The sequence below is a fragment of the Vulpes lagopus genome, chromosome 8 (genome assembly GCF_018345385.1).
Source record: "Vulpes lagopus strain Blue_001 chromosome 8, ASM1834538v1, whole genome shotgun sequence".
In the NCBI taxonomy this organism is placed as follows: Eukaryota; Metazoa; Chordata; class Mammalia; order Carnivora; family Canidae; genus Vulpes; species Vulpes lagopus.
Window position 1 is genome coordinate 52305648 of NC_054831.1, and position 27653 is coordinate 52333300.

Consider the following 27653-nt stretch of genomic DNA (forward strand, 5'->3'; position numbering starts at 1 on the left):
AGACATAAAGCATAAAGTTCTTTTTTTTTTTTTTAATTTTTATTTATTTATGACAGTCACAGAGAGAGAGAGAGAGAGAGGCAGAGACACAGGCAGAGGGAGAAGCAGGCTCCATGCACCGGGAGCCCGACGTGGGATTCGATCCCGGGTCTCCAGGATCGCGCCCTGGGCCAAAGGCAGGCGCCAAACCGCTGCGCCACCCAGGGATCCCGATAAAGTTCTTTTTATACTGTTACATTCACAATGATTCTTTGTAGACATGTAGCATCTGTGATTGCTTCATTTTGTCTCCTAGGTACATAAGCATTTACATGTTGAAATATATATTATAAATTACTTTCCTTTTATTTCTCCTTTGTTTTGCAATTAGGGTTTTGGTTTGAATATTTTAAAAATCTGTAAGGCAGAATAGTGAAGGAATTTGAAAAGAAGGAGCATTGAGTCTGATAGGGTTGAAAATATCAACTCAACTTGGCTCAAAACATGAACTACAGAATTGAGCTTTAGTTAAAGTTCTGGTTATGCAATTAACCCTAAGTCTGGTATAATTGAGATCTTCTTATGTTATTTATAGCATGATGCCTTACATATAGTAAGTGCTCAGATCTTTTAACTTATTTATTTTACTTTCATTTTTAGTCCTTGAAGGATAGAATGTGTTCTTTAGATTGTTTTTAAAAAATTTCAACAAATTTCCATTGTAGCAAATGTTTTTTGTTATGGAGTATTTTGATAGTACCAATTTTGATACACATATGGTTGTGTATAATAGGATGTGAAATACTAAGCAGAGTATCAAAGAATGTAGCCGTAAGTAGACAAGTATGTCAACTAAGTGGATTGTCTTTTCAACTTAAACACGTTTGGTTTCCTAGTGGATGCTATGATGTATAAAATACATTTCGAAGAATTCATCAGGTGAAAAAAGTTTTCTGCACTTTTTAACAGGTCTTGTACGCTTCAGTGATTTTTAGTTTTTAAGGCTGTTCCTTCACATAAATCTACACATTCGAATGTGAGAATTCCTTGTAGAAGGATAGGATGCTCTTGTATTCCTAAAGTTTGATAATTGCTTCTTAATTGGTCTCCTTACTCTGGTTTTCAAGTTTATAACCACTTCTCAAAGTTGTCAGGACGATCTTTTTAAAATTTGAATCTGGTTGTCACTTTGATATCTAAAATCCATAAGTTCGTTTTTCTGATAGAATAAAGTACAAAACTTAATGGGGTTTCTTGGGCCCTGGTCATCTGACCTCTATTATCCAGTTTTTTCCTTTTCCTCTCCTTAAATTCTGTATTATTTATTTATTGTTGCATAATAAATCACTCCTACACTTAGCAGCTTAAAACAGCAAACACTTATTATCTTACCCGTTTTTCTGAGGGTTAGGAATCTAAGCAGCTTCTGACTGATCCTGGCCTAGGGTCTTTTATAATGTCCCAGTAAAGCTCTTGGCTAGGACTGCAGTCTTCTAAAGGCATGACTGAGTCTGGAGAATTTCACTCCCTCAGCTTGGACTGAGGGAGTCCAAGCTCCCTCACATAGTTGTTAGCAAACCTCAATTCCTTAAGTGGAGGCCTTTGTTCATGAACTTCTCCATTGCTGTCTCATTGTCCTCACAATATAGCAGCAGGTTTACCTCGAAGGCAGTGACCCAAAAGAAAAAGATCACAAATGAGAGAGCATGAAAGAAACAGTCTTTTATGACTTAAATTTGGAAGTTATACATGGTCATTTCTGTGATATGCTATTTATTGGTCATACAAACCAAGTCTGGTAAATGTAGGAGGGACCACACAAGGCTGTGGATGCCAGGAGATGGGGAATCATTGGAGGCTGGATACACAGTAGCCACATGCAGAATACTCTGACTCTCTTTCAAAGCCCCCACAGGTCTCATCCCATTTATAGTATCAGCTCATAGTCCAGAATCTCATCCAAATTGGTTTCAGATACCTTGATGCTTCTCAGATGTAGTTACTTAAGTACAACTTCTCTAATTTCTCTCAACCTGTTAAGCTAAAGAGAATTATCTGCAGGAGGCAGAAGGTGAGGGGTGGTAGGCATAATTTGGAGTTCCCCGTCCAAAGCGTTTTTGAAATCCAGCCATATAAATTATGGTAGTTCCTTGGTTGAAAGTCAGTTCCTGAGTATAATTAACACAAAGCTCTCAGCTTTGCCCTTTGGGCATTTGGTTCTGCCCTCTACTCACCCTTTCTTTTTCCTGAAAGGTAAAAAAACGTGTTTGTTACGGAGTTTTCTTAGCTTGTTTCCTGCCAACATTTTGGGACTCTGAAGACCTTTTTTCATTTTGTATTGTCTCTTGTCTCTTTTAGTTCAAGCTGACAGTGTTTCAGAATATGTAATTCTTTTAAAAACTTTGTGGGTGTTCTATGTATGTTATTGGGGTCTATTTCATTAGTTGAATACCACACCCATAGGGATCTTTAGGATAAACCTTTTACTACCATGAAAGGCTACTGAGAGACCACACCCTTAAGCCTCTTAAAAAAAAAAAAAAAAAACCTTATTGTCTGAGAGAATCTGAAGTGAATAATTCTCTTTACCAGGTCTTTTGTCCGGCACAGTCTGATCTTTCTTAGATTTTAACAAAAGATTGTATAGTCCCTCCTTCCATTTAGTTTTAGACAGTGTTTTTCTGTTAGTGCTCTGGATTTGATCTTGGCTCGGAGTCCATTTTTAAATTTTAGTGTTTGCGTCCTGGAGAGACTGCACATTTTCAAAACCATCAACTCGGGGCTCTTCTTTAACATTTCTTCATTTAATTTAGTTTTTGTCACTTTTTGACTGCATAAAGCAGAAAAAACAAGGCAGCGCTTTCAGCTCTTGGTTTAAAATCTCCATAGCTGGGGAATCCCTGGGTGGCTCAGCGGTTTAACCCCTGCCTTTGGCCCAGGGCGTGATCCTGGAGTCGCGGGATGGAGTCCCACATTGGGCTTCCTGCATGGAGCCTGCTTCTCTCTCTGCCTGTGTCTCTGCCTCTCTCTCTCTCTCTCTCTCTCTGTCTCTGTCTCGCAGGAATAAATAAATAAAATCTTTAAAAAAAAAATCTCCATAGCTAAATCACCCAGTTGATTAGGTAAATTTTCTACTTTTCACGTAACTAACGGTAACAGTGTTACCAAACTTTCTGCCCCTTCCTCTGACATCTGCCTTTTTTTCTGCCCTCATCCATCTAATACCATGAAGCCTTTATTAACAGTTTCTTCACTAATACTGTCCTTGAAGGTCATGGTCTAGTTCCAAAGCCATTCCCACATTTTAGATTTTTGTTACACAGTAAGGACTCCGTACCAACATGTGTGGTGATTATCTATGGCTACGTAACTGCTTATTCAAACCCTGGCAGCTTAAAACAAACAATCTGATCTACCTTTTCTCAGGATCAGGAATCTGGGAGTAGCTTTATTGGGTGATTCTGGCTCAGTGTCTGCAGAATGCTGTTCAGGGTTGCAGTCATCACAACTGGGAAGTTTGCTTCCTGGCTTATGTTGGCTGGAGTCTTCTGTTCCTCATCACATGTGCCTCTCCATTTACTGCCTGTTTGTCCTAACAACCTGACATCTGGCTTCCCATTAGCAAATGATGCAATAGAAAGAGTGGTTCACAGAAGCTGCATCTTTTATAACCTAGTCTTAGAAGTGCTATACCTTCAGGCACCTGTGTGGCTCAGTAGTTGAGCATCTGCCTTTGGCTGAGGGTGTGATCCCAGGGTCCAAAGATTGAGCCCAGTATTGGGCTCTCCATGGGGAGCCTGCTTCTCCCTCTGCCTATGTCTCTGCCTCTCTCTGTGGGTCTTTCACGAATAAATAAAATCTTTTTTTTTTTTTAAGTGCTATACCTTTCATCTCTGCTGTATGCTACCACAAGCCCTCTGCTCAATAAACTGAACTACATATTGTACTTAATGTTCTCTCAGTTGCTCACCGCTGCCTTTGTTTACACTGTCCCTCTTCTTTTCCATGGATTCACTCAACAAACTCCTGTTTGCTATCAACTTTTATGAAGCCTTTCTTGACATGCCTTCTCAAGCCTTGTCATACAAAACCTGAACTTCTAGAAAATAAATTAATGTGTTTGATTATTTCTTATCCTGAAACCCCTTTGAAAGCAGAAACGGAGTTGTATCTTTTAATATTGTTCTGGCACAAACGTTTCTTAATGTGTAAGTGTTCTGAGAAAATCTAGGTATTTGATGATTTTTTGGTGTGTTCTAAAATGGTAATTAGAAACCTATTTTAACTGCCTTTGAGCTTTTGGAGTGAGGCTAATGAAGTAGGGTTTAAGCTATAATTTTTGTAAGATTAGGAAGGACATGAGACATTCTAATAATTATGCCAGAATTTTAAGCCAGAGAAAATGCTATGACCTTGCCAAAAGTATGTTTTGTAAAGCATGGCACTAAAAAGTGCTTAATTTATATTATATTGATTTATCAACTATTTGTAAACTTACACTTACAAAGTATAATGATAAATATTATGGGGTCTATAGACATGTCGTTTCTTTCAAGGGGTTTGTAATTCATATGATAAACTGTAATCTAAGGCAGTCTTTTCAAGTCCTTGTAAAGATCAGAAATATCTATTTTTACTTTGAGTAGTTTATCACTCAGAATCTAATAAAACTGTGGGAACTAACTTCTAACATTAAGTTCCTGAAAAGTCCTCTTTCTTCCCCTATTTGAAGTAAATCTAAGTAAAATCATTTAAGATCAAAATCAATCATTTTACTCTAATTTAGGTGTTTACATTGAAATGCCTTTTCTCTGATCTCAAAATGTTTTTGAAAACCAAGATTTTGGTTGCAAGTATCACTTTATTCCCTTTGAAGTTTCCTTTTCCTCTACCATAGTGACATCTTGAACTGTATATGAGAATTCTGTATGAATTTTTTGCCTTTGGTGAGTTTTTCTTTTGCAGTGCAATTCCAATAAAATAAGAGCATATCATAGAACCAGCTACACACAAATATATTCTTTTGTCTTGAGTTTTTCTGTGCACTATCTGAAAACATCTATTGAATACCTTTTTTTCTTTTTCTTTTTCTTTTTTTTTTTTTTTTTGTCTGAACTTTTGTGATTTTGTAAAATAGACTTTGGAAATTCTTCCTAACCCTTGTAGTGATGAAACATTTTCTTTGGAACAGAGTAAAGAAATGCTTCATAGGATTAACATTTTCCATGGTCTTTACATTTTTAGGATTTGATTTTTTTCATATAAAATTTTTCAGTTGAACCTCAATTCTTGTTCATATCTAGAATTCTTATTTCTTAAGGACTTGTAATATTTTTTATCAGTAGGAAGAAACCAATTAAGTAACTATAATGTTCCTTTATTTCCACACAGCTACCTTAAATCCTGCCTGGAATAAATCTTAAGTTTGAATAAAAAGCATCTGTAATTTGTCAGAGTTTTCACTAAATACCCTGCCTTATCAGTTGGGAAATAATGAAATACAATCTAATGTTTAATTTATGAAGTGGCATGAAACAAGATGACCACTCTTTTCATAGTATGTGTACATCTTCTAACCATATTGCTGGGGCCGGTTGGAGAGGCATCTTTATGATAACAGGTATGTTACCCATAACATCTTGGTGTTATGCTGTCCTTTCACTCAGTTTAATGCATTCAGATTTACTGTGAATTACAGTGGAGAAATTAGAGAATCAGGGTGAAAGTTCAGATAGGCTAGCAAGAGCTTACAGTACCCTGAATAAAAAATTCTTAGGTAGTTCACATGTTATCTCCATTGCCACTTCCTTAATTCAAAGTACTGTCATCTCTTGCTAAGATTTTAGTACCTTCCTAACAAGTTTTCCCAAGACTGCAATTACTGCCTTCCCCAGTATTAACAAAACCAATGGTTCTTTGCAAACTGAAATCTTGTGTTACTTCCTGCTGAAAACCTATAAAGAGTTCCCATTGCTCTTAAAGTGGCTTATATATTAGGCCTTTATGTAATCTGGCCCCTGCCTTCTTTTAGTTCCTTGAAAGCTTTCCAGGTCCCTCCATCCACAGGATCATTTTTCATTTATTGCCATGTACTGATTCATTATTTCTCTACAAGTTGGTTTAGTAATCTCCCATAGATCCCTCAAATCTCAGATCCAGGTCACTTCCTGAGGTATCCATACACTGGGATAGATCTGTTACATGCTCCCATAATATATCTTTTTTTAGAAATAAGTTATAAACTTCCATTTCGGGATCCCTGGGTGGCGCAGCGGTTTGGCGCCTGCCTTTGGCCCAGGGTGCGATCCTGGAGATCTGGGATCAAATCCCACGTCGGGCTCCCAGTGCATGGAGCCTGCTTCTCCCTCTGCCTGTGTCTCTGCCTCTCTCTCTCTCTCTCTCTGTGTGTGTGATGACTATCATAAATAAATAAAAATTTAAAAAAAAAATACACTTCCATTTCATTTATGTGATTATTTGACTAATCTTTAATATATGACTCTTAGCTCCCAAGTGCCTTTAGCAGCAGAACTTTTAATGCCTTCATTTTTTGTTGAATGAAAGGCTGGGTTGGCCTATTGTTAATTTATATGTTTCTAATTCAGTTTGTCCCAGAGTTGTGTTTAGAGATGAAGAGCATGAATCCCATTGTAATTTAGAATTACATGAGGGTAATGTTTCCAACAGATTTTTCTAACATATGGTTACTATGTGATTAGACAAGTCCTAACTACTAGACCTCACTTTTGTCATTTGTAGAAGGAACTGGAACTAGTTGATGTATAAGCTTGCTCTGACTCAGATGTTCAGTGATATTCATGGTTTCCCTTAATCATCAGGACAAAGACTGATTTTTAAGATTTTTATTTATTAGAGTGCACACATGTGCACAAGTGAGGGGAGGGTCACACATAAAGGGAAACCCTACACAGAGGGTAGCATGAAACTCTACACAGGGCTTGATCCCAGGACCCTGAGATCATGACCTGAACCAAATTCAGATGCAACCAACTGAGCTACCCGGGCGACCCCAAAGATTGACTTCTAACTTCCTTGTCCATTGGGTTGATTTGGAGGTTCTATTCTCTGTTACCCCACTCTAGGATTCAGCTGACAGAGCAGCCTCTATTCTGAACTTTGCTGGACACTGTAATAGAGAACTCTGTAAGATTTCTTACCTTTTATCAGTTACTCAGATGCTCTGGCCAGAAATTATATGCCACCTAGGCTCACAGCTAATTGCCCAGAATAAGCCACACCCTTCCACCTACCCATGAAGGAACCAGGAAGTACAATCCTACCATATGATCAAAAGGCAAAGAAAAAAAAATATTTGGCAAACAACATCAATGTCAGATCTGCCCTTCTAGTCAACCAAAGATTTGAATTGCTGTCTTTACCACAAAACATATTCTTCTCCCTAGTGAACCCAGCCCTAAAGTCCCAGCATCAAGATGGAAGTATTAGGATCAGGTGAAACACATAATTCTCTACATTGGTTTGATGTGTTTCCTCTTGGTCTGGAGATCTGTGAATGAAAACACTATCTGTATCACCACCTGCTACCCTCCTACTCCTGCTATACTATACATACACACCATATACTCAGAATAACAGAGCCTTGATAACCGCAATAAACATTCCCATTTGGATAATGGAAGGTTGAGGAAAACATAGCACTCTCTCTCTAATCCACAGCAACTCAGAAATTCTACCAGGCTGACTTTAAAAGGGTCCCCTTCCCCTGGATTTGGGGAATATTCTTGTTTAGGTACTAAATCTTCTCTCCTTGAAGGTCTCCCCAGTCATTGTTTTGAGATTCTTAGCATTCTTTCATTCTCTGTCGTCTTCCTTGGCGTCATCTGAAGTAGGTATTAGAAAATATGCCCTTTTGGGAGCTAATGTAAGTGTACTTTTAAATCACATTTTAATCTGGACTTTCGGTTTTTGTCAGCACAACTTTGTAGGCTTCTAATAGGTTTCCATTTAGTTCCATATGCCAGTAGCCTGTATTCATAGTCTTTATCAGATGTCAGTCTCCTAATTGCTAGGAGCATAAATCTATTAACTTTTGCAGGAAAATCTACACTCTTAATGTCTTCTTTTTCCTGTGAGCATTTTGTTAATGAAAACATAGTTTTGATTGGGTCTCTGCTTTCAAGACTCTAATCCATCCAAATATTTTATTGTAAGTATCATGGCCCTACTGTGAGTTAAACCTTACCCTCAAGGTTGATTACTCTTTCTCGTTGTTAGCCAAGGCCTTCTTGATTTGACACATGGCTTGGGTTGAGAAGGATTCTTCAAATACTACAAGTCCCTGAATGTTTGGACTCTTCCTTTTCATTCCTGCTTACTAATAGTTTTAAATATTTGTTTTTTATAATACCAAACAACCAACACACCATTTAATGTTTTTTAAACTCTTCTAGAGCTGCAGGTTTGTACATATTTGTGCATAACCAAGTATTTTGTACTGCCTGATATGCATTACCAGCCTTCCACCGTCGGAGAAGTTTCCTTGCTGCTTGGCCCCCAGACTAATGGCATATATTTTAGCCTTGGTGTCACCTTAGTATCCCACTTCTCATTTTTTTTTTTTTTTTTAATTTTTATTTATGATAGAGAGAGAGAGAGAGGCAGAGACACAGGCAGAGGGAGAAACAGGCTCCATGCACCGGGAGCCTGATGTGGGATTCGATCCTGGGTCTCCAGGATCCCGCCCTGGGCCAAAGGCAGGCGCCAAACCGCTGCGCCACCCAGGGATCCCAGTATCCCACTTCTGAACCAATTTATATCATTCGGAATCAACTAGGTTATGATGTGATAACAAACAACCCTAAACATTTTTTTTCTTGTTTTATGTAACGTTTTTTATGGATCAGACGGGGAACCAGGCAGATGTAACAATCAACGTCTCAAGTATGATGGCAGGTAGAAGGAGATTTCAAATCTTTCACCAGCAATTAAATACTCTGGCCTAGAAATAAGTCACTTTGACTCACAACTCATTGACCAGGGGTAGTCACCTAGCGCCACCAGCCACGGGAGAGCCAGAAAGTGCAGTATTATTGTGTGTCTGAAAAGCAGCCAGGAATAATTTGATGAACAGAACTGAAGGCTGTTACACTTTCCGTATTTATCTTTGTGTATTGGAGAAAGAGAATGAAGAAAGGGGGATATTTGAGGACATTTGTGTAGATAGATAAAAAGTATATCTTTAGAGGTGCCCGGGTGGTTCAGTCAGTTGACCAAGGACTTGATTTCAACTCTGGTTCATGATCTCAGGGTTCTGGAATCAAGCCCCAGGTTGCATTCCTGGTTCAGCAGGGAGGGGGATCTGCTTGAGATTCTCTTTCTCCCTCTGCCCCTCCCCCCTGCTCATTCTTTCTAAAATAAATAAATTTTTTTTAAGCATACCTTCAGTAAACTATGTTTTACGTCTCCTGAACGTAAGGTTTTTAACACATCCTTCACTCCATTTAAATAGTAAGTTTTGCATTCTGACCATAGTTTGGTCAGACTATAAATATCTCACTAGGATGTTTATTTTGGTTGTCATCATCAGTTTGAAATAAACATAAATTCCTAATTACATACAGGTGTCTAAACACCAGCCCTCTGCTACCATTTATTACTGGAAAATTAATTTGCCTTTATGGAGTTTAAAAAAAATGAGTGCCACAGTTTACTTCTTTAAATGAGATCATGGAAGTATATTATTTATTCTCTGTTTAGGTATAGAAAAATGAGCCGTTCATTCTGACCAAATTTAATGCAGTTCCTGAGATGATACAAACTTTTTAGCATGATTTAATACTTTTGTAGGAAACTTGTCTTAAATGTTGACTGGAAGCTTTATTTAGTTATTTCATCACTTTCTGCTATGAAATAAGAGAATTTGTGTTGTGTTTCTATGAGCCTAAATAAAGACCTTTGCAAGAAAGAATATAATTTCCTTTCTCTTAAATACCAACTAGAGATAATAATTTAAATGTGTTAGGATTAAGTCTAAAAGTGTTATACATACATTTCAAGTTTTACAACTTTTTGCACTTCTTCCTCAAAAGTTCCATATTTTTCTCTCATTTCCATAGGAAAGAGGAAACTGGATTTATTTTAGGTAGTATTAAATTAGTTATAAGATGTTCCAGTGAGTTAACTCATATCCATTGTGGTATAAAGTTTATGGTAAAAATAATCTTTGAAATGATTTACTGCCATTAATTTTGTTCTGTCCAGAAAGCTGGGAGGACAGGGCTTCCTTATAACTGCAGTGCGTAGGTTTTTTTTTTTTTTTTTCCTTTTGTACTTTAAAGTGTGTAGAGAGACTTCATTTTTCCATAAAACCTGTGAAAGTGAGTATAGTCACTCTAGTATGGTGCCTGAATTTGTCATTTAAAGTTCTATAGTGAGTGAGATTTGACTGTCTTCAGAGGTTAGGATTGCTTTAACAGTGACAGTCTGCCAATAAAAATTAATTGGAGATTTAAAATGTCCTCATTTGGGGCACTGAGGTGGCTCAGTTGGTTAAGTGTCAGATTCTTGATCTCAGCTCAGGTCAGTTCTCCATCTCAGGGTCATGAGCTCAAAGCCTGGCATTGGGCTGGCTCCATGCTGGGTTTGGAGCCTACTAAAATAAAATAGAATAAAATAAAATAAAGTATCCTCATTTATAGGATTAGTAGGAGAAAGGATGTCATTTAAGAAAACATAAGGTAAATGTAGACTTAGTCTTACTAATTTTTTGATCCAAATATAGCTACAGTAAAACAATTCCTATTAATATAGGTTATAATCTTTTGAAATTTGCTATTTTAATAATAATACACCACCACTTTATAAGTAGTGGTGTAATAATAATTTCACTTCTCATTGCAACCTTTATAAATTAGGCAGCATTTTCCTGCCCTTTACTAATAAGGAATAAAGGTAAAGTTGGTGTCATTATGTTATAAAAAGCTAACAAGTGTGCTAGGTATGTACTAAGAGGTTAGCTGCATTTCTTATCTCATTTTATCTTTATAATAGCAATTACCTCGTTTTACTAATAAGAAAATTTAAGGTCAGAGAAGTTAAGTCATAATTAGTAAGTGACAGAATTGGGATTCCAATCTAGGTTTCTGACATCAAAAATGTGTGCTTTTAGATAGTATACTTTGTATATCTCTTCCTATTTGATAAAGAGTATTCTAATATAAAATAAAAATTAGAAATTTTATTTCCATGCAATATATTTTATAATTTGTAAGAAGATATAATTTGTGGCACAAAATACCATTAAATTAGAATAATTTGAAATTATGAAGTATATTTTTATCTACCACTGTATTAAATAAAGGGGGAGTGAGTTTGAGTAAGTGAAGGAAACATAATTTAAACAAGAATGTTTTGAGTCTATGGGAGCTCTTCTTATTTTTTAGCCACTAAAGAAGACAGAACTTCAGAAATTATACTGGGAGTTTTGTGGTTTTGGTGGAACCAAGGGACTTGGTGTTAGTGAAGGAAGAAAATTTTGTGTAATTAGTTTTAGTGTATCACGAGCTATGATTTCTTCCTATATTAGTCATGTTACAACGTTTTCCACAGTTACCTTAAACATGCACAAATCTTTTATATATATATTCATATATATATTTTTTTAAGATTTATTTGAGAGACAGCATGAGTAGGGGGCAGGACAGAGAGGGAGAGGGAGAAGCAGGCTCCCCACTGAGCAGGAAGATGGACGTGGGTCTGTATCTCAGGACCCTGAGATCATGACCAGAGCTGAAGGCAGAAGCTTATCTGACTAGCCACCCACCCAGGTGCCCCCTGAAAGTTTATATTTTAGTGGTTAAACAAAATAGAACAGTGTAACAGCTGTCTCGATTGCTACATCCTAGCTACATTGCTACATCGACTAGCAGGGAATCAATCAATAGATCAATCTGTTATTTTTGATGGAAGAACAGACAATCACCAAATTTAGTCTAACTTGAGATTGTTTGAATCTTAGATTAGTATATAGATCCTTATCTCTCTAGGGTGGTTAATATTTAGTATCCTCTTGACTTCTTTTATGGCAAATTATGTAATTGTACCTAAATAAAATACTTTATTTTTTAAATAAAATACTTTAAAGCCCAAACTAATTTCTTCCTAATTTCCTTTTTTTTTTTTTTTTTAAGGATTTTATTTATTTATTCATGAGAGACACAGAGAGGCAGAGACCCAGGCAGAGAGAGAAGCAGGCTCCCTGCAAGGAGCCCGATGTGGGACTCGATCTTGGATCCCAGGATCACACCCTGAGCCGAACAAAGGCAGACGCTCAACCACTGAGCCACCCAGGCGTCCCTTCTAATATGCTTTTAATTCAAATTTAATTATCTTCTTAGAGGGAAACCCCTATTTATTTCTGTAAAAGGATTATTTTGTTTCCACTTTTGGTAAATGTGGTGTCAAAGATATAATAGCAAAGTGTTGGAAGTCCAGGGGGAGAAGTACAAATTTTCATGTATTTCTACTGTCTGTCCAGCAAGATAAAACAGTACTTACAAAAAGGAAACATACTTTACCCATTACTGTAGACCTCTATACACGTAAAGATAATATATTAACGATTAAGAGTGGTTAACACCGGAAACATGTACCTGATCTTGGTTCTCCTAGGACTTAATCTTCCACAGCTCCATTCTTATCTATGGTACCTGGGAATCACCAGAGTTAAGCTTTTTGAGCACCAATTTAATAAAGCACTCCAAAGAGAATTCTGTAAGAGAAGTTATTAGGAAATTGCTGTTACTTCCTCAGCCTCTCTGATCGTAACTCTCCATGGATCCTTGTAGCCTTGATACTGCTGTACATATCTTCAGCTGTTTAAAGTCTCTTCTGTTTCTCTCTTGCTATTGGGTCCTCCCCTGAGTACCAACAAGAACTCAGCCATACATGGGGAAGGCAGGAGACAAAAAGAAGGAATTAAGCCATAGTAGAAAGACCATGGGGTTCTGGAGTCAGACCTCAATGCAAATTCTACCTTCTACCACTTCAGTCAAGTGACTTAATTATACCGAGCTTCACTTTCCCTGTAAAATAGGTATAGTAATATATCTCAAGAATGAAGATGACGTGGGGGCACCTGGATGACTCACTTGGGTAAGCATCATGATCTCTGGGTCCTGGGATTGAGCCAGCACGTTGAGCTCCCTGCTCAGTGGAGAGTCTGCTTTTTCTCCCTGTACTTCCCCACCCCCTGCTAATGCATGCACGTGCTCAATCTCTCTCAAATAAAGTAAAATTTAAAAAAAAAAAAAGTGAAGTACCTAATATAGGGTCTGAACATAGAGATAATATTTTACTCAATAAATTTACTTTCAGGACATCTGGGTGGCTCAGCAGTTAGGCGTGTCTGCCTTTGGCTCAGGGTGTGATCCTGGAGTATCAAGATCAAGTCCCACATCAGGCTTCCTGTACGGAGCCTGCTTCTCCCTTTGCCTGCCTCTGTCTCACTCATGAATAAATAAAATCTTTAAAAAAAATAAACTTCCCTCTTCTCACTGTCATTTTTCACCATGTTTAAATAGTACAGCATGTTTTCATGTTTGTCCATGACCCATCTTCCTGCAACCCAACTGCTGAATCTGCAAAAGTAAAAAGTGTAAATAAGCGTAAAATATCGTTATCAGGAATCTCCAAACTTGGCATAAGGATCAGGTAGTAAGTATTTTAGTCTTTGCATGCCTTACAGTTTATCACAATTCCTTGGTTCTGCTGTTGTAGGGCACAAGCAGCATGGACAATATGTAAATGAATGAGTATGGCTATGTTCTGTTAAAACTGTTTACAAAAACAGATGGTAAGCTCAATTTGCCCGCCTCCCCAGGCTATAGTTTGCCAACCACTAATCTGTGTTACTGTCCATAAAAGGGAGTTCTATTGTCAGAGATTTCATAGCCTGAAAACAACCCCAGTTTTAAAAATAAACTCCGAAAAATCTCAATATGAATTGAACAGTGGAGTCGTAAGATTAGGTTTCCCAAAGTTGACAGATTCTGTTATTGTAGAAGAGAATGGTTTTTATATATCACGGTTTAACATTATTTTAATGCTTATCATAGTTTTTAGTCCCAAAAATTAAAGGCTTGGTCCCACCAAACATTTAGGTGAATCACACTAACGGTGGTCAACAAATAATTAGGATATGTTTACTTCTAAAGTACTGATTTGAAAAATCATGGTGTGTTTTAGGATGTGTAAAATCTGTAAAGATTCTTCTGTAAAGAAACTGTTCAACGTTGTTTACCCCGTCTATGCATTTCCCAAAATTAATCATTGAACTCTTCACCTAACACTTAATGGTATCTCTAGAACTACTATTTAGAAGACAGTATTCTGATAATATCTAGCTTAGATACAGAAATTAAGAGCCAGAAAACTTTCACTGACTTAGGGAGATCAGAGATTGTACAGTTAGTTGGCAGTAATTCTGGGAGTACTTCCATCTCTTCTTGCTATTAGAGAGTCTTTTTTTTTTTCTTCTTTTTACTCTTAGCTTAAAAAAAAAAAACTATTTGGAAATAATTTCAAGCTTACAAAAAAGACTGCAAGAAAAAGAGTAGTATACCCACACATACATTTTGTTAACATTTTGCCCAATTTGCTTTATTGTTTTTTCATATACTCTTACCATACACAAACACATACACACATATTTTTCCAAACTGTTTGAGAGTAAGTTGCTTACTTCATGGCATGGCCTACACTATGATGCAGTTTCTGAAGAGTAGAGTCTCATTTTTTTTTTTTTTAATTTTTCAATAGAGGATCCCATTTGAGTTTGTTTTCTCAATTAGATTCAGGTTGTGCACTCCCAGGTAGAAATTTACATAAAGGATGTTGTGGTCTCATTGTATCACATCTATAGGCACATCATTTATTTGCTCCTGATTGGTAATGTTAGTAGTGTTATTGATCACCCAAAGTATGGGCCAATTTCTCCACTGTATAGTTACTAGTTTTCCCTTGCAACTAATAAACAATCTGTGGGGAATCTACATCCTCTTAAGAATTGATATAGTGAAGTTGTTAAGAGATCATACTAGGGGCACCTGGGTGATTCAGTTGGTTAAGCATCTGCCTTCAGCTCAGGTCATGATCTCTGGGTCCTGGGATTGAGCCGCACATTGAGCTCCCTGCTCAGCAAGGAGTCTGCTCCCTCTCCCCACTCCATGCTCCCTCTCTCTCTCTCTCAAATAAAATCTTAAAAGAGTTCATACTAGAGTCACAGCTGGGTTTGAATCCAGCATTTTATATGAACTTAGGCAAGTTTAGTAATACGTGAAATAAAGATGATAGTTGCCATGCCTTTTTCTACATATGTATATACATATAATACATAGAATATAGTTAAGAGCTTTTTTTTTTTTATTTTAAAGATTTTATTTATTCATGAGAGACACACACAGAGAGAGGCAGAGACATAGGCAGAGGGAGAAACAGGCTTCCTGCAGGGAGCCCGATGTGGGACTCAATCCTGGGACCCCAGGATCACACCCTGAACTGAAGGCAGACTCTCAACCACTGAGCCACCCAGGCATCCCTAGTTAAGAGGTTTTAATGAAATAAGATATATGAAACTTGGGCCTGGCATGTAATAAATGCTCAGTATATGTCAGCTATTACTATTTTAGTCCTGGAAAGGTGTATTTAACAGGCATACTAATAAAGCCTAAAGCTTTATAACCCAGAGTTATAAAGGAATTCATGAAGTCAGTTTTTCCAAATAGTGTTATGTAATAGTTGTAAGAGACTTTTTGAAAAGGGTAGATATCCTAGTAGAATTATAAAGAATACAGAGCAGTTTAGATGGACTTAAAAGACAGGAAACATTCCACATAGGTATTAACTAAAAAGGTCTTTAAATGTCCCTTATGGCTAGAGTGTGAAATTCAGAATAGAAACTGGTTAAGGTATTAGGCAAGAATTAGCTAGAGGTAGATCATGAAGGACCCTGTTTGCCATGCCAAGAAGTTTGAATTTCATCATAAAGGCAGTAGAGAGCCAAGGATGAAATGTGAGAGTGATGGGATCCAACTTTTAGAGAGACCCTGGTAGCTACTGAAAGTAACTAGAGAATAATGTGATACCAAAAGTAAGGAGGCTAGTTGCTGCCTGAACTGAGACGATGGGATTTAAAAAAAAAACAAACAAACAAACCACCAAATAATTTCTAGACATAAAATGAATGAGAAATCTATAGGATCTGATGGCCTTATTTGGAAATGGGGAAGTAGGAAGCGGGAGCGAGAAGGAAAACTCAAGGCTTCCGGCTTGAATGACTGGATATATGATGGTGCAATTCACTGCAGTAGGTAAAACAGGAGGAAGAACAGATTTGGAGAGTCAGCAGATGGGGGATGTTCATGTTACATGAGGTCTGTCTGTAGAACATGTAGTAAGAGGTCTTTATACAAGTGCCTAGAATTTAGCAGAAATCTGGGATAGAAATTAGGATTTCGAATCACATCATCAACACACAAATGGCAGTTAAAGCCATGATAATGGATGAAATTACAAGAGTGAGTATATATAAGGGCTAAGGACTAAGTCTTGGCATGGCTTTTGTTTGTGTTAAACAATATAAACATGTTTAGTTTTAAAGAGGTTTATTTTTTTTTTTTTAAGATTTTATTTATTCATGAGAGAGAGAGAGAGGCAGAGACCCAGGCAGAGGGAGAATCAGGCTTCATGCCGGGAGCCTGATGTGGGACTCCTATCCCAGGACCCCGGGTTCATGACCTAGGCCGATGGCAGGCGCTAAACCATTGGGCCACCCAAGGATCCCATTTTTAAAGAGGTTTAAATTAGATTATTCAAGCTGTTGATTTAGGGTATTAACCCCTCAAAATGGTAAGCACCATTTGTATTTTATTTGACTGCACAAGTTAAAAGGTATTAAATAATGGCAGATGAGTAGCTCCCCAGGCTATGTTGGGGGTTTAGAAATCATCAGCATAAAGATGATAACCAAAGGTAAGAGCTTCTTGAGACGCCTGGGTGGCTCAGTGGTTGAGTGTCTGCCTTCTGCTCAGGGCATGATCCTGGAGTTCCGGAATCGAGTCCCACATCGGGCTCCCTCTATGGAGCCTTCCTTCTCCCTCTGCCTGTGTCTCTGCCTCTCTCTGTCTCTCTCATGAATAAATAAATAAAATCATTACAAAGAGAGAGATTCTTGAGCCTTTTAAAACAGAATTTCTAAACTCCAATAAAAAATAGAAAGAGAAAGAAAGAAAGAAAGAAAGAAAGAAAGAAAGAAAGAAAGAAAGAAAGAAAATATATAATTTCTAGGGAAGCATTCCACTTAGATTATCACTTTTTGTGAAAATGGAAAGAAGCTAATTTTAGTCCCTTCCCCTTCACATGCCAGTCATCACATTGGGCATGCAGACTCTTAAGCAGATGCAGCACAATCCAAGTCTAAAGGGATGAGGGCTACAAATAAAGGACATGAGAAGGCAAGCATCAAAATTGAACTTAATTTTGGATTGCTCTTAGTAACTCTATGTCCTGAATATTTTGTTAAGAAAAGTGCTAAATTGACAAATATTTCACACTAAAGAGAGTTAACAAAACTGGACTGTTTTACCTGTAGTTTAGCAATTTTTTACTGTTTTTTGCTCTGGAAATAAACGTAATTTCAGGGTATTGAGCTTTAAGTGGGAGGAGGGGTAGAGGGTAAAAGTCCATATCTTCCTTCAACTATTTTAACTGATCACCCTGAATATTTTAAACACAAAAGCAAAATGTGTTCAAGCCTTAATTTTTTCTTTGTTTATATGAAGTTTAATCTTAGTTTTATGAATTCTGTTCCAAGCCAGAAGTATTTGTGGACCTTAAATAACTGGCACAAATCACTGGCTCGTTTATTCAGTAAACATTTATGGGATATTTGTATGTGTTAAGCACAGTTCTAGACCTGAGGTAAAGGTAAGGAAAAAATAAATTCCTACCTCCATGGATCTTCTATTTTAAGGAGAGAAGACAAGTAGTCTATAAGGAGGTATAAAGTGCTAGAAAGGAAACAAAGTGTTCTGGGGTTAAGAGAAGGGAAAGATTCCATATTTTTTGCAGTATTACGAAAATTTCAAGTGTATAGTAAAATTTCAAGAATTTGCAGTGACCACCTATATACCTACTTGCTAGATTCTCCTATTAACAGTTTACTCTCCTTACTTTATCTAAACACATCCATCCATCTCTCCATTTTGGGGGGGCATTTCAAAGGAAATTGCAGGCTTCAGTGCATATTTTACTAAATACTCAAGCATGCATGTCATTAATTACAGTTTAGTATTCACTGTTTTTTCTTTTGAGGTAAAATTTACATGCAAAGGAATACACAAATATTTGGTATATATTAGCTGAATTTTGACAATTCATAAATTTTCATAACCCAACCCTCATCAAGATGTGGAGTATTATTACCCTCATCACTGAAAATTTCTTCATTCCCCTTCTCAATCTTGCCCCCACCCCCCCAGAAACAAGTGCTGTTTAGATTTTTTTTTACCATAGATTAATTTTGTCTTAAAAGTTCATGTAAATGGACTCAGAGAACATGTGCTCTTTTACATGAAGCTGTTTTTACTCCCCTCAGTATTTTTGGAATTTACTCATATTGTTGCATGTATATTTTTGTTGTGGAATAATATTCCATTGTATTACTCTACCACAGTTTGTTCGTCTGTCCTGTTGATGGATATCTGTGTTGTTTCCACTTTGGGACTATTATGAATAAAACCACATGAATAGTCTTGTTCAGGTCTTGTTGTGGGCTTGGGTAAATACCTACCAGGGGGATTGCTGGGCCATGTGAACTATGTATGTTTGGTTTTATGAGATCTGCCCATCGCTTTTTTCATACAGTAACATTATGTATGAGAATTTTAGTTATTCCATATCCTCACCACCATTTGATGTTGTTGGACTCAAGGTTATCTTTCTGGTGGATGTATAGTGGGAGAGCTGGCAAGGTGTTTGCAAAGATGACTTTTGAACAAAGACTTAAAGGTGAGGGAGCAAGCTATTTAAGTTTGGAAAAAAGCAAAGAATCTAGTATGCAAGAGCAAGCCGAGTGAGTGAGGAGATTAGTAAATGATGCCAGAAAGGTAACAAAGAGAAATGCAAATCATGCTGGATCTCTTAAGCAGTTTTAAGAACTTTGGCTTTTATTTTGAATGAGGTAAGAAATAATTGGAATATTTTAAATGGAATAATAGTATGATTTGACTTGTATATTAACAGGTTGGCTGTTCTGTGAAGAATGAACAAAAATAGACTCAGGGAAACCAGTTATAAACCATATCATAATGAGCCAATCAAGAATTGGGGTATTTGGATGTAGAAAAACTATGGAGTCCTTGCTGGAGCCATATTCCTGAATAGGCATTGATGTTTTAGTTCTTAGAAATGTCAATGTATGATAGGAGAGAAAGTAATTCAGTTCAGTGCCTTTGTTCAAGTAGCAATGGAGTCTAGCTCTACATGCATAAATAACGGGGAAGGGGGATTTAAATTTCTTAAGTGGCTTTTTACAAATTAGTAATCACTTATTTCCCCATCAGGAATTTTATATATTGTTGCTTATAATAAACTTTTTAATTGCATAACCCAAGAGGTTTAATATGGTCTTAATTATATCTAAGTGTTAAGGTTATCATTTGCTTAAATAAAAATTTAATGAATAAGTGAATATAATTTAATCTTTATTTTTTAAAAATCTTTGTTTAGTAATTTGTACAATATAACCTTGAATAGGTCTTTTTGCTTTGCTAATATGCATTAGAGATTTTCTTTTTCCTTTTCACCCATTTTATTTAGACTGATACTTATCATTTTTCTGTAATGATACGAAGTGTTGAGTATCTGTAATAAAGCAAAATACCATACTAGATGCTGAGTAGGTTACAGAGGTAATTGTACTTAGTCTTCATCCTAAAAAAACATTAAAGCCCCCAAATAATACAAGAGAACACATCTTTTAAAGGAAAAAATACAAAGGTTAGTTAAACATAGTGTCTACATTTTGGAGATCAGTATATAAACAAATAATTACAACACAGTTTTTCGGTAGGGACTGTAGAAGCACAAATTGAGCATGTCTGTTAAGGGGAGAAAGAGGAAAGATAATTTTAAACCAGACTTTGAAGAACAAGCCGGAATTTCCCATGGTGGAGTGGGGGCATGGTGAACAGTAATGTCAGCAGATGTATCCATCCATGTGAGCAAAGGCACAGAGCAAATGTTAAGACACATTCGCAGTACTGTCCTTACAGATAGTTTTTATCTACACAAAGCTAATGTCACTCTCATTTTATCAATAAAAATGGTATTTTCTGATTTCTCAAATATAAGTGAATACCCTGTTCAGAGCCAGTTTAACCCTTTCACATTGGCTACCAATAATGCATTTAACAAGGAGACCATAATAAGGTAATCTGAAAGGGCAACATTTTTTTTCTAGGGGTAAACAAAAATAAAAGAGGAGAGTAAAAAAACAACTATTGGAGAGAAGAGAGGGCAAGATGGGTAAGGGGGGGGAAAACAAAATAATACAAATGGGTAGCAGAGTGACATTCTGGACTTGGGGTCTGAGGAGGAATCTAAGATTCTTACGTAGGTCTCTGTAAAACCCATGCTCTTTCAGTGTACTAGGCAGGCTGAAGTAACATGAGTGAATACTCCTGGAGCCCAGTGCCGTGATGGCAAGGTTCATAGAGACATGACAGTATGCCTCTGAACCTTGTTAAGATCATTGTTCAGTCTTTTCAGATCCTCTTTTTTATGGCTCTTTTGCTTTTATTTTATTGCTGCATATACAAAATATAATTACTTGTAGTGCAAGAAGCTTTTTAAGTTACTTGCTTAATCATAAGTTATAGTTCATCTAATTCAATTTTATGTAAGATCAAATATTAAAGAATTCTTTAGGTTATTTAATTTTATTTACCTTGTTTCCTGTAAAACCAAACTGGAATTTATGCCTCTATTATTTTTATGAGAAATTGGAATTGTATTTGGTGTTTTGGTGCTTAATATAAATATTCTATAATATAAAGAAATTTTACCTATCTACTGTGTCAAATGTATAAGTAGTCTTCAGTTATCCCCCCTTTTTAAAACAATCTTTTAACTCCCATTACTGCAGATGTTAGCTTAAATTTCTCTTTGTGCTAGTGAAAATACTGTCCTTGAAATCCTTTTCCTTTTGCCATAACACATTGTACTTTTTCTTCATAGCACTTGGCACACCGTGCAAATTATTTTTAGAACTATTTTACTAGTATCTGTTCTCCCTACTAGAGTATAGACTCTACAGAGTTAGGGGACTGTGTGTGTTTTATTCACAAAATTGTTTTTCCGTGCCAGGCACAGGGTTGGCACTCAATAAACATGGACTAAGTTAATGAATGAATAAACTTAATCCTAGATACTCTGCTCCATATCTGTAGTTTTTGTTCTATACCAGTATTGCCCAAGTTGTGTATTAACAAAAGTTCTCTGTGAAGTATTAATAGATATTTTCTGAGAAAATGATTTTGTAGTCATAGGCTTGGAATGACTATATCCCACTCTTGAACAATCACAATATACATTAATGTGTTCAAAGTTCTCAAAAGTCCTAACGTTTTAAAAAAAAAAAAAAAAACCTAAGTTTAGAATCCATCACTCTTTTTTTAAAAAGTTGAAAAACTGTCCAACTCTATTGGACTGTTTGAAGTTATTTGAACACAGCTGGCCTACTTAATGCTGCAAGTAGATTTATTCAAAAATTTCAATGACCTTCAAGGAGCATCTAACTTTTTATATAATTATAATTTAAAATTGGATTATCTTAGGTATTTATACAAGGCATTCAGTAATTACTGGATTGAATTCAGAACTCATTCTAATTTATTTCGTTTGTTACTTGGCTTCACCATTCTACATCCTTTTACTCAAAGCAAAAATCTCATTTTCACTTATAATTTAATGTTTTTATGTAACTGAATGTTCGGGTTCCTAGAATAGATGTATATAGTTTTGGGTTTTAAAAATAACTTTCTTTACCTGGAAAGCTACAAGTGTATTTTACTCTTGAACTAAACTAACTTATATGGGACAGGTTTTACTGAACCAAATAAATTATGTCTTCTAGAAGGTATTGGTGTTTTAGAAAATCATTTAGTGAAATCAAATTTTTTAATCAAAAGTATTATAAATACATTGTAGAAAATTTAGGAAATAAAATTACAAAAGAGCATTTCAAAATTGCATCCCTTGGAGACAATCCATTAACTTTTTGGTATATATACTTTGAAACTTTATGTATAGGGGATCCCTGGGTGGCTCAATGGTTTAGTGCCTGCCTTTGGCCCAGGGCATGGTCCTGGAGTCCCCAGATCGATCGAGTCCCACATCAGACTCCCTGCATGGGGCTTCCTTCTTTCTCTGCCTGTGTCTCTCATGAATAAATTTAAAAAAAAAATCTTAAAAAAAAAACTTTTTGTATATATCTGTACAGCAATGCACAGATATGTACATACACATTCATTTATTCAGCAAATAAACACTATGCTTTGTGTCCAGCACTGTTTTTTAGGGTGGCTATTTAGCAGTGAACAAAATAGACAAAAATCCTTGCTTTCATGCTGTTTAGATTGGGGTGGTGGAGAGAAAGTGGGGAGGAAAGGGTGACAACAGTAAACAAGTAAATGACATGTCAGAGGATGATAAGAGCTATGAAAGAATAAGGCAAGGAAAGGAATAAAAGAATATAGAGAGGATTGATTCGTGTATATATATGCTCATCTAAATTAAGATTTTTTTATGAATGTGTTTATGTTCAGTTGTGTCCTTTTCTTTTAAAAGAAGATTAATACCAATATCTTGAACATAGAGTTTTCAGGTCTTTTTTACTTAATAAATTGATGGGGTTTTTTCCATATCATTAAATATTATTCTGAACCATTTAAATTGGAATACACATATTCCATTTTATAGAATGTGGTCTATTATCTATATAACCATCAGGGCAATCTTTTAAAACCTTATAGCCACTCTTGCTCTTAGTAAAAGGACATGACCAGTGACTCTGCATGATCTGGTGCTCATCTCCTGAGCAGATAGCATCTGCTATTCTCCCCTCTCACTCACCCTGCTCCAGCCATACTGGCCTATGTTTGGTCCTGACACACATGGGAGAGAGTAAATAGGAGTATTTAATAAAGTTACACCCCAGTTGTTGGGGAATATTTTTGTAAGACCTAGAAGAACCTAACCATAGATATTGTTTATTATATGTACTTAGGGTCCTTAATACCCTATTCTTCTTTATCTTTTTATTATAAGAATTTTCTAACTTAAAGAAAACCTTCATAACTATGTTATGAACATAGTTCATGAACTACTCTCAACCTAGATTCCAAAATTAATGTTCTGCTGTATTTTTTCTTATTCTATTATAATAAAATGTTTTTATAATTGAACCATTTGATGAGAGTATGTTGTACTCATGACACCACCCCTATAAGCCATGTATTAAGGGGAAATCATTTTCTTAACTGTTAAAAATAGGAAATTTTGTGAAATATTTTATAAAACAAAAAACTACAAGTAAGGTTGTTTTTTTTTTTTTTTTTTTTAAAGCAGTAAGTCTTCACTCTGTTATTAATAAAAATTTGAGTCCACAGTTTTGGAAAATGGATAAAACCATAAGGAAAAAATTCTTTCTACAGAACACTTCATACTAAAGAGAATATAAATGGTAACTATTAAGCAAATAGAAGAGCTTTTCTAATAATGAAAGATCTATATTTGCTACCAGATGTTGGATAATTAGTAGATCTCAGGCATTTTATCTTAACCACAATTCCATATGGTAGGTACACATTGTACATTTACAGATAGTAAAACATACTGAGATAAGTATCTTATCTCCTGTCCTAAAGTCCTAGAGCTACTAGGCTATCAAGCCAACATCCAAATCCAGAGCACTCTTGATTACCAAAGTCCATGTTCTTAACCAGCATAATAGATTGCCTGTAAAAATCAAAATACTTTAGAGGTCCCACTTCACACCTAGAAAGTAACTTTCTTTATGGTTCATCTAGAAAAATAAATGAGATAGCCAGGAATATTCTGAAAAAGAATTACAAAGGAAGAATTGCATTACTAGATAATAAAATGTAGTATGAGGCTACACTTTAAAAAAAGTTAAATAAGAGCCAGTTTGGGTAGAGTAGGAAAAAAGACTTAGGAATGCTGCCAAGTGCAAGGGGAATTTATTCTATGATATAGGTACATTTTTAATTATTAAAGAGAATAGATTTTACGTATGACACTAGGACAAGTGGTTTGCCATTATCTCTCCTTATACAAAGAATAAAAAGATAAACCATATTTTTCACATGTTCACCTACACAAAGAAATGATAATAGATTAATTGTTCTAAATTAGGGACAAAATGCAAATTAAAAATAAGGTGCCTTGCTTTCCCACTCCCTCCTTGAGTTTGACATGTATGTAGGGCAAAGGTCAAAATTTTTTTTTCTTGACATTTGAGGGCATCTGAGAGTAGAAAAAGTATACATGTGACTGACTTCCCAGCTGGAGTTTACAGAAGCATCCTGTGTCAATAGTTAAGGGCCAGTAGATAAAACAACATAGTATACCAAAGTATAAGAGGATACATTTAGCCATTAGGGAGCCTGAATCAAAGATCAGATTGAGTTATAAAAAAGAAAGTATTTGTTTACACTTAGTTTGTGACTATATAATTTATACCTGATAGTAAGTATGACAAAATCACAAATGAAAAGATTAATAAATGTGACTAATAGAACTTTCTTGCATAGACAAGAAGTGCTTCAGGAAAATATTTGGAAAATTTATTACATAGGGCCAATTTCCTTAATATTAAAAAGGAAACAATCTATTTAAGTGTCAAGAAAAAAGTAGCTCTTTTGAAAATGAACAAACAGCAACAACATTTAAGAAAAAATCATTATAAAAGAATTAACCTAAAGTGACAAGATGGATGATTTTAAAATTTAAAAGAGTCAATAAGATACTACAAGGAGGACACACCTATGTAGTATATAGTCAGTTAAGCATCCAACTTCTGGTTTTGGCTCAGGGTAATGAGATGGAGCCAGCCCCATGTGGGGCAAGATTCTCCCTCTGCCCCTCCTGCTCGTATGCTTGTTCTCTCTCTTTCTCTCTCTCTCTCAAATAAATTAATCTTTTTAAAAAAAAAAGTATTACAAAGAATGGTAGTGTATGTTGTGGGACCCTCATATGCCCTTTGTGGACTTTTTTGTAGTTGTCCTACAGATGCTTCACAAATCCACAAAGATGTGTTGTATATAACAGTACAGGTGTGACTTTTGTAGCATTCAGGGAGAAGAGTAGGCATTCAGGTTGTTTCCAGGAGATTTTTTCCTATCAATTATGTCTGGTTAAGTAAATTATGGTACAACCATATAATGGAATACACTGCAGCTGTCCTAAAAATTGTAGTAGAAGTACAGTGTAGAAAGATCTCCAGGATGTATCTAGTGAACCAAAGCCCTAGGTATAAAGCTCTATATGTTGCATAGTAGAATTTTGTCTGACTTTTATTTTATTTTTTTTAAATTTTTTATTTATTTATGATAATCACAGAGAGATAGAGAGAGAGGCAGAGACACAGGCAGAGGGAGAAGCAGGCTCCATGCACCGGGAGCCCGACGTGGGATTCGATCCCGGGTCTCCAGGATCGCGCCCTGGGCCAAAGGCAGGCGCCAAACCGCTGTGCCACCCAGGGATCCCTTGTCTGACTTTTAAATCCTATTTGAAATTATAATTTTTAAAAATTAAAACAGAGTACTTTGGAGGACTGGAATTTTCTGTTTTCATATCATTGGAATATTTTTTGTCCTTGAATTTGTATTTTATATATTTTACCAAAAATTCTGTGATGATAGGGCTGAGAAAGAACAGATATTTTTATGGCAGCTGGTGGTATCACAAACTGGTAAAATCTTTCTGTGTGGTGACTAAACCAAAGCTTATTCGAATAACTTACATGCCAGGCATTATACGAAACTTTTTATGCACATTCATCTTACTTAAATCTCCAGCCCTAAAAAGTAGATTTTTTTTCTCATACTGTAGGAAACAGAAAACTACGGTGTCTCTCTAGTAGTTATAGACTCTGAAGCCTGTACTTTCGACCCCTACACTAATTAGGTTCTGGAAATGCTTAAGGGATTATCGAGACAAAAGACTGGATTTGAATGTGTCAGTTTCATCAACTAAAAATGAAGAGGATACTCTCTGCTCTTATTTGAAAAGATTGTATTAGTTGATTTGTATGAAAGTGCTTTCCAGATTCATGAAGCATTCTATGAAAAGATTAGAATTTTTTTATCCATAGCCTGCTTTCTTCATACAAATATAAATATTTAAACTCTTTTTCTTTGTTTTTTTTTTTTTTTTTTAACTCTTTTTCTTTGAATCTCATCTGTAAAATAGAAACTTAAAGTAACAGTTTAGGCAGTTTTTTTGAATCTTTTGTATAATTTAATTCAATTTCTATGTAGTACATTTCTTAAATTGAGGAAGTATACAGTGAATCTAACAAAACCTTATTTCTACTTAAAATGTTTTTACTACTAATTGTATTGTTAGCATCCTTTCAAGGGTACAGTCCTTTCAGTTTTAAAACACATGAACAAAAATGTCTTCATGAGGCTATACATTCTGTTTGCTGTTTTTAAAATACATAAACTTAACTATTTATTCCTGTTTTAGGAACACCATCTTCAGCGGGCTATTTCAGCACAGCAGGTGTATGGCGAGAAGAGGGATAATATGGTCATACCAGTCCCAGAGGCAGAAAGTAATATTGCCTACTATGAGTCTATATATCCTGGGGAATTTAAGATGCCAAAGCAGCTCATTCACATACAGCGTAAGTAATTACTCTTTTCATGATTATATTTTCTATAGCTATTTTCTGCTTAACTCTTGACATGTTTTTACCTGTTCAAGACCATTTTCGGTATCCATTTTATTGACCAGCATCAGCTAGAGAGTTACCAGAGGAGTCTATTTTCAGCTTTTAAAATGGAGATTTCTGCCTGACAGAAATGATAGCATTTTCATCTTACGCTTTTAAAAACGTTTCATTTCAACATGTGCTCTTAAACTACTTTAGACAAATAGGATAAAGAATATAACTCACATGTAGAAATGATTTTCTTACTTTTCAGAAATAGTGATATGAGTAGCCTTAAAGAATTTCTTAGTAAAAGTCAGAATCAGCAAACTTTTTTAAAAAAGGGTCAGATGGTCAAATAGTATATAACTTAGCCTTTTTGGGTCATTCATTCTGTCACAACTGTTCAGCTCTACTGTTGAAAGAAAGGCAGAATCAGCAGTTGACAATATGTAAACGAATGAACATGACTATGTTTCAATAAAACTTTATTGAGAAAAACAGATAGCAACCCATTGTTGGCCCATGGACAACAGTTTGCCAACCTCTGATTTGTGGTCCGATCCTACCAACTTTTCGTGTTCTAGGTAGTAACTTATTTCACTTGGTAGTGATGAGTTCTTCATTAGTAATGATCCTTTGATGCCTATCACATTTGATGATGAATAGCTGAGAG

At 35.8% G+C, this 27653-nt stretch overlaps 1 protein-coding gene across 3 annotated transcripts in view; it reads left to right on the forward strand.

Annotated features, from left to right (window-relative positions):
• EPC1 (enhancer of polycomb homolog 1) overlaps positions 1 to 27653 on the forward strand; it is a 93856-nt gene that overhangs the window by 37136 nt on the left and 29067 nt on the right. For all 3 annotated transcript variants that reach the window (XM_041765567.1, XM_041765565.1, XM_041765566.1), the window contains exon 2: positions 26791 to 26950. In XM_041765567.1, the coding sequence (XP_041621501.1) occupies positions 26791 to 26950 (160 nt within the window). The remainder of the gene's footprint in view (positions 1 to 26790; positions 26951 to 27653) is intronic.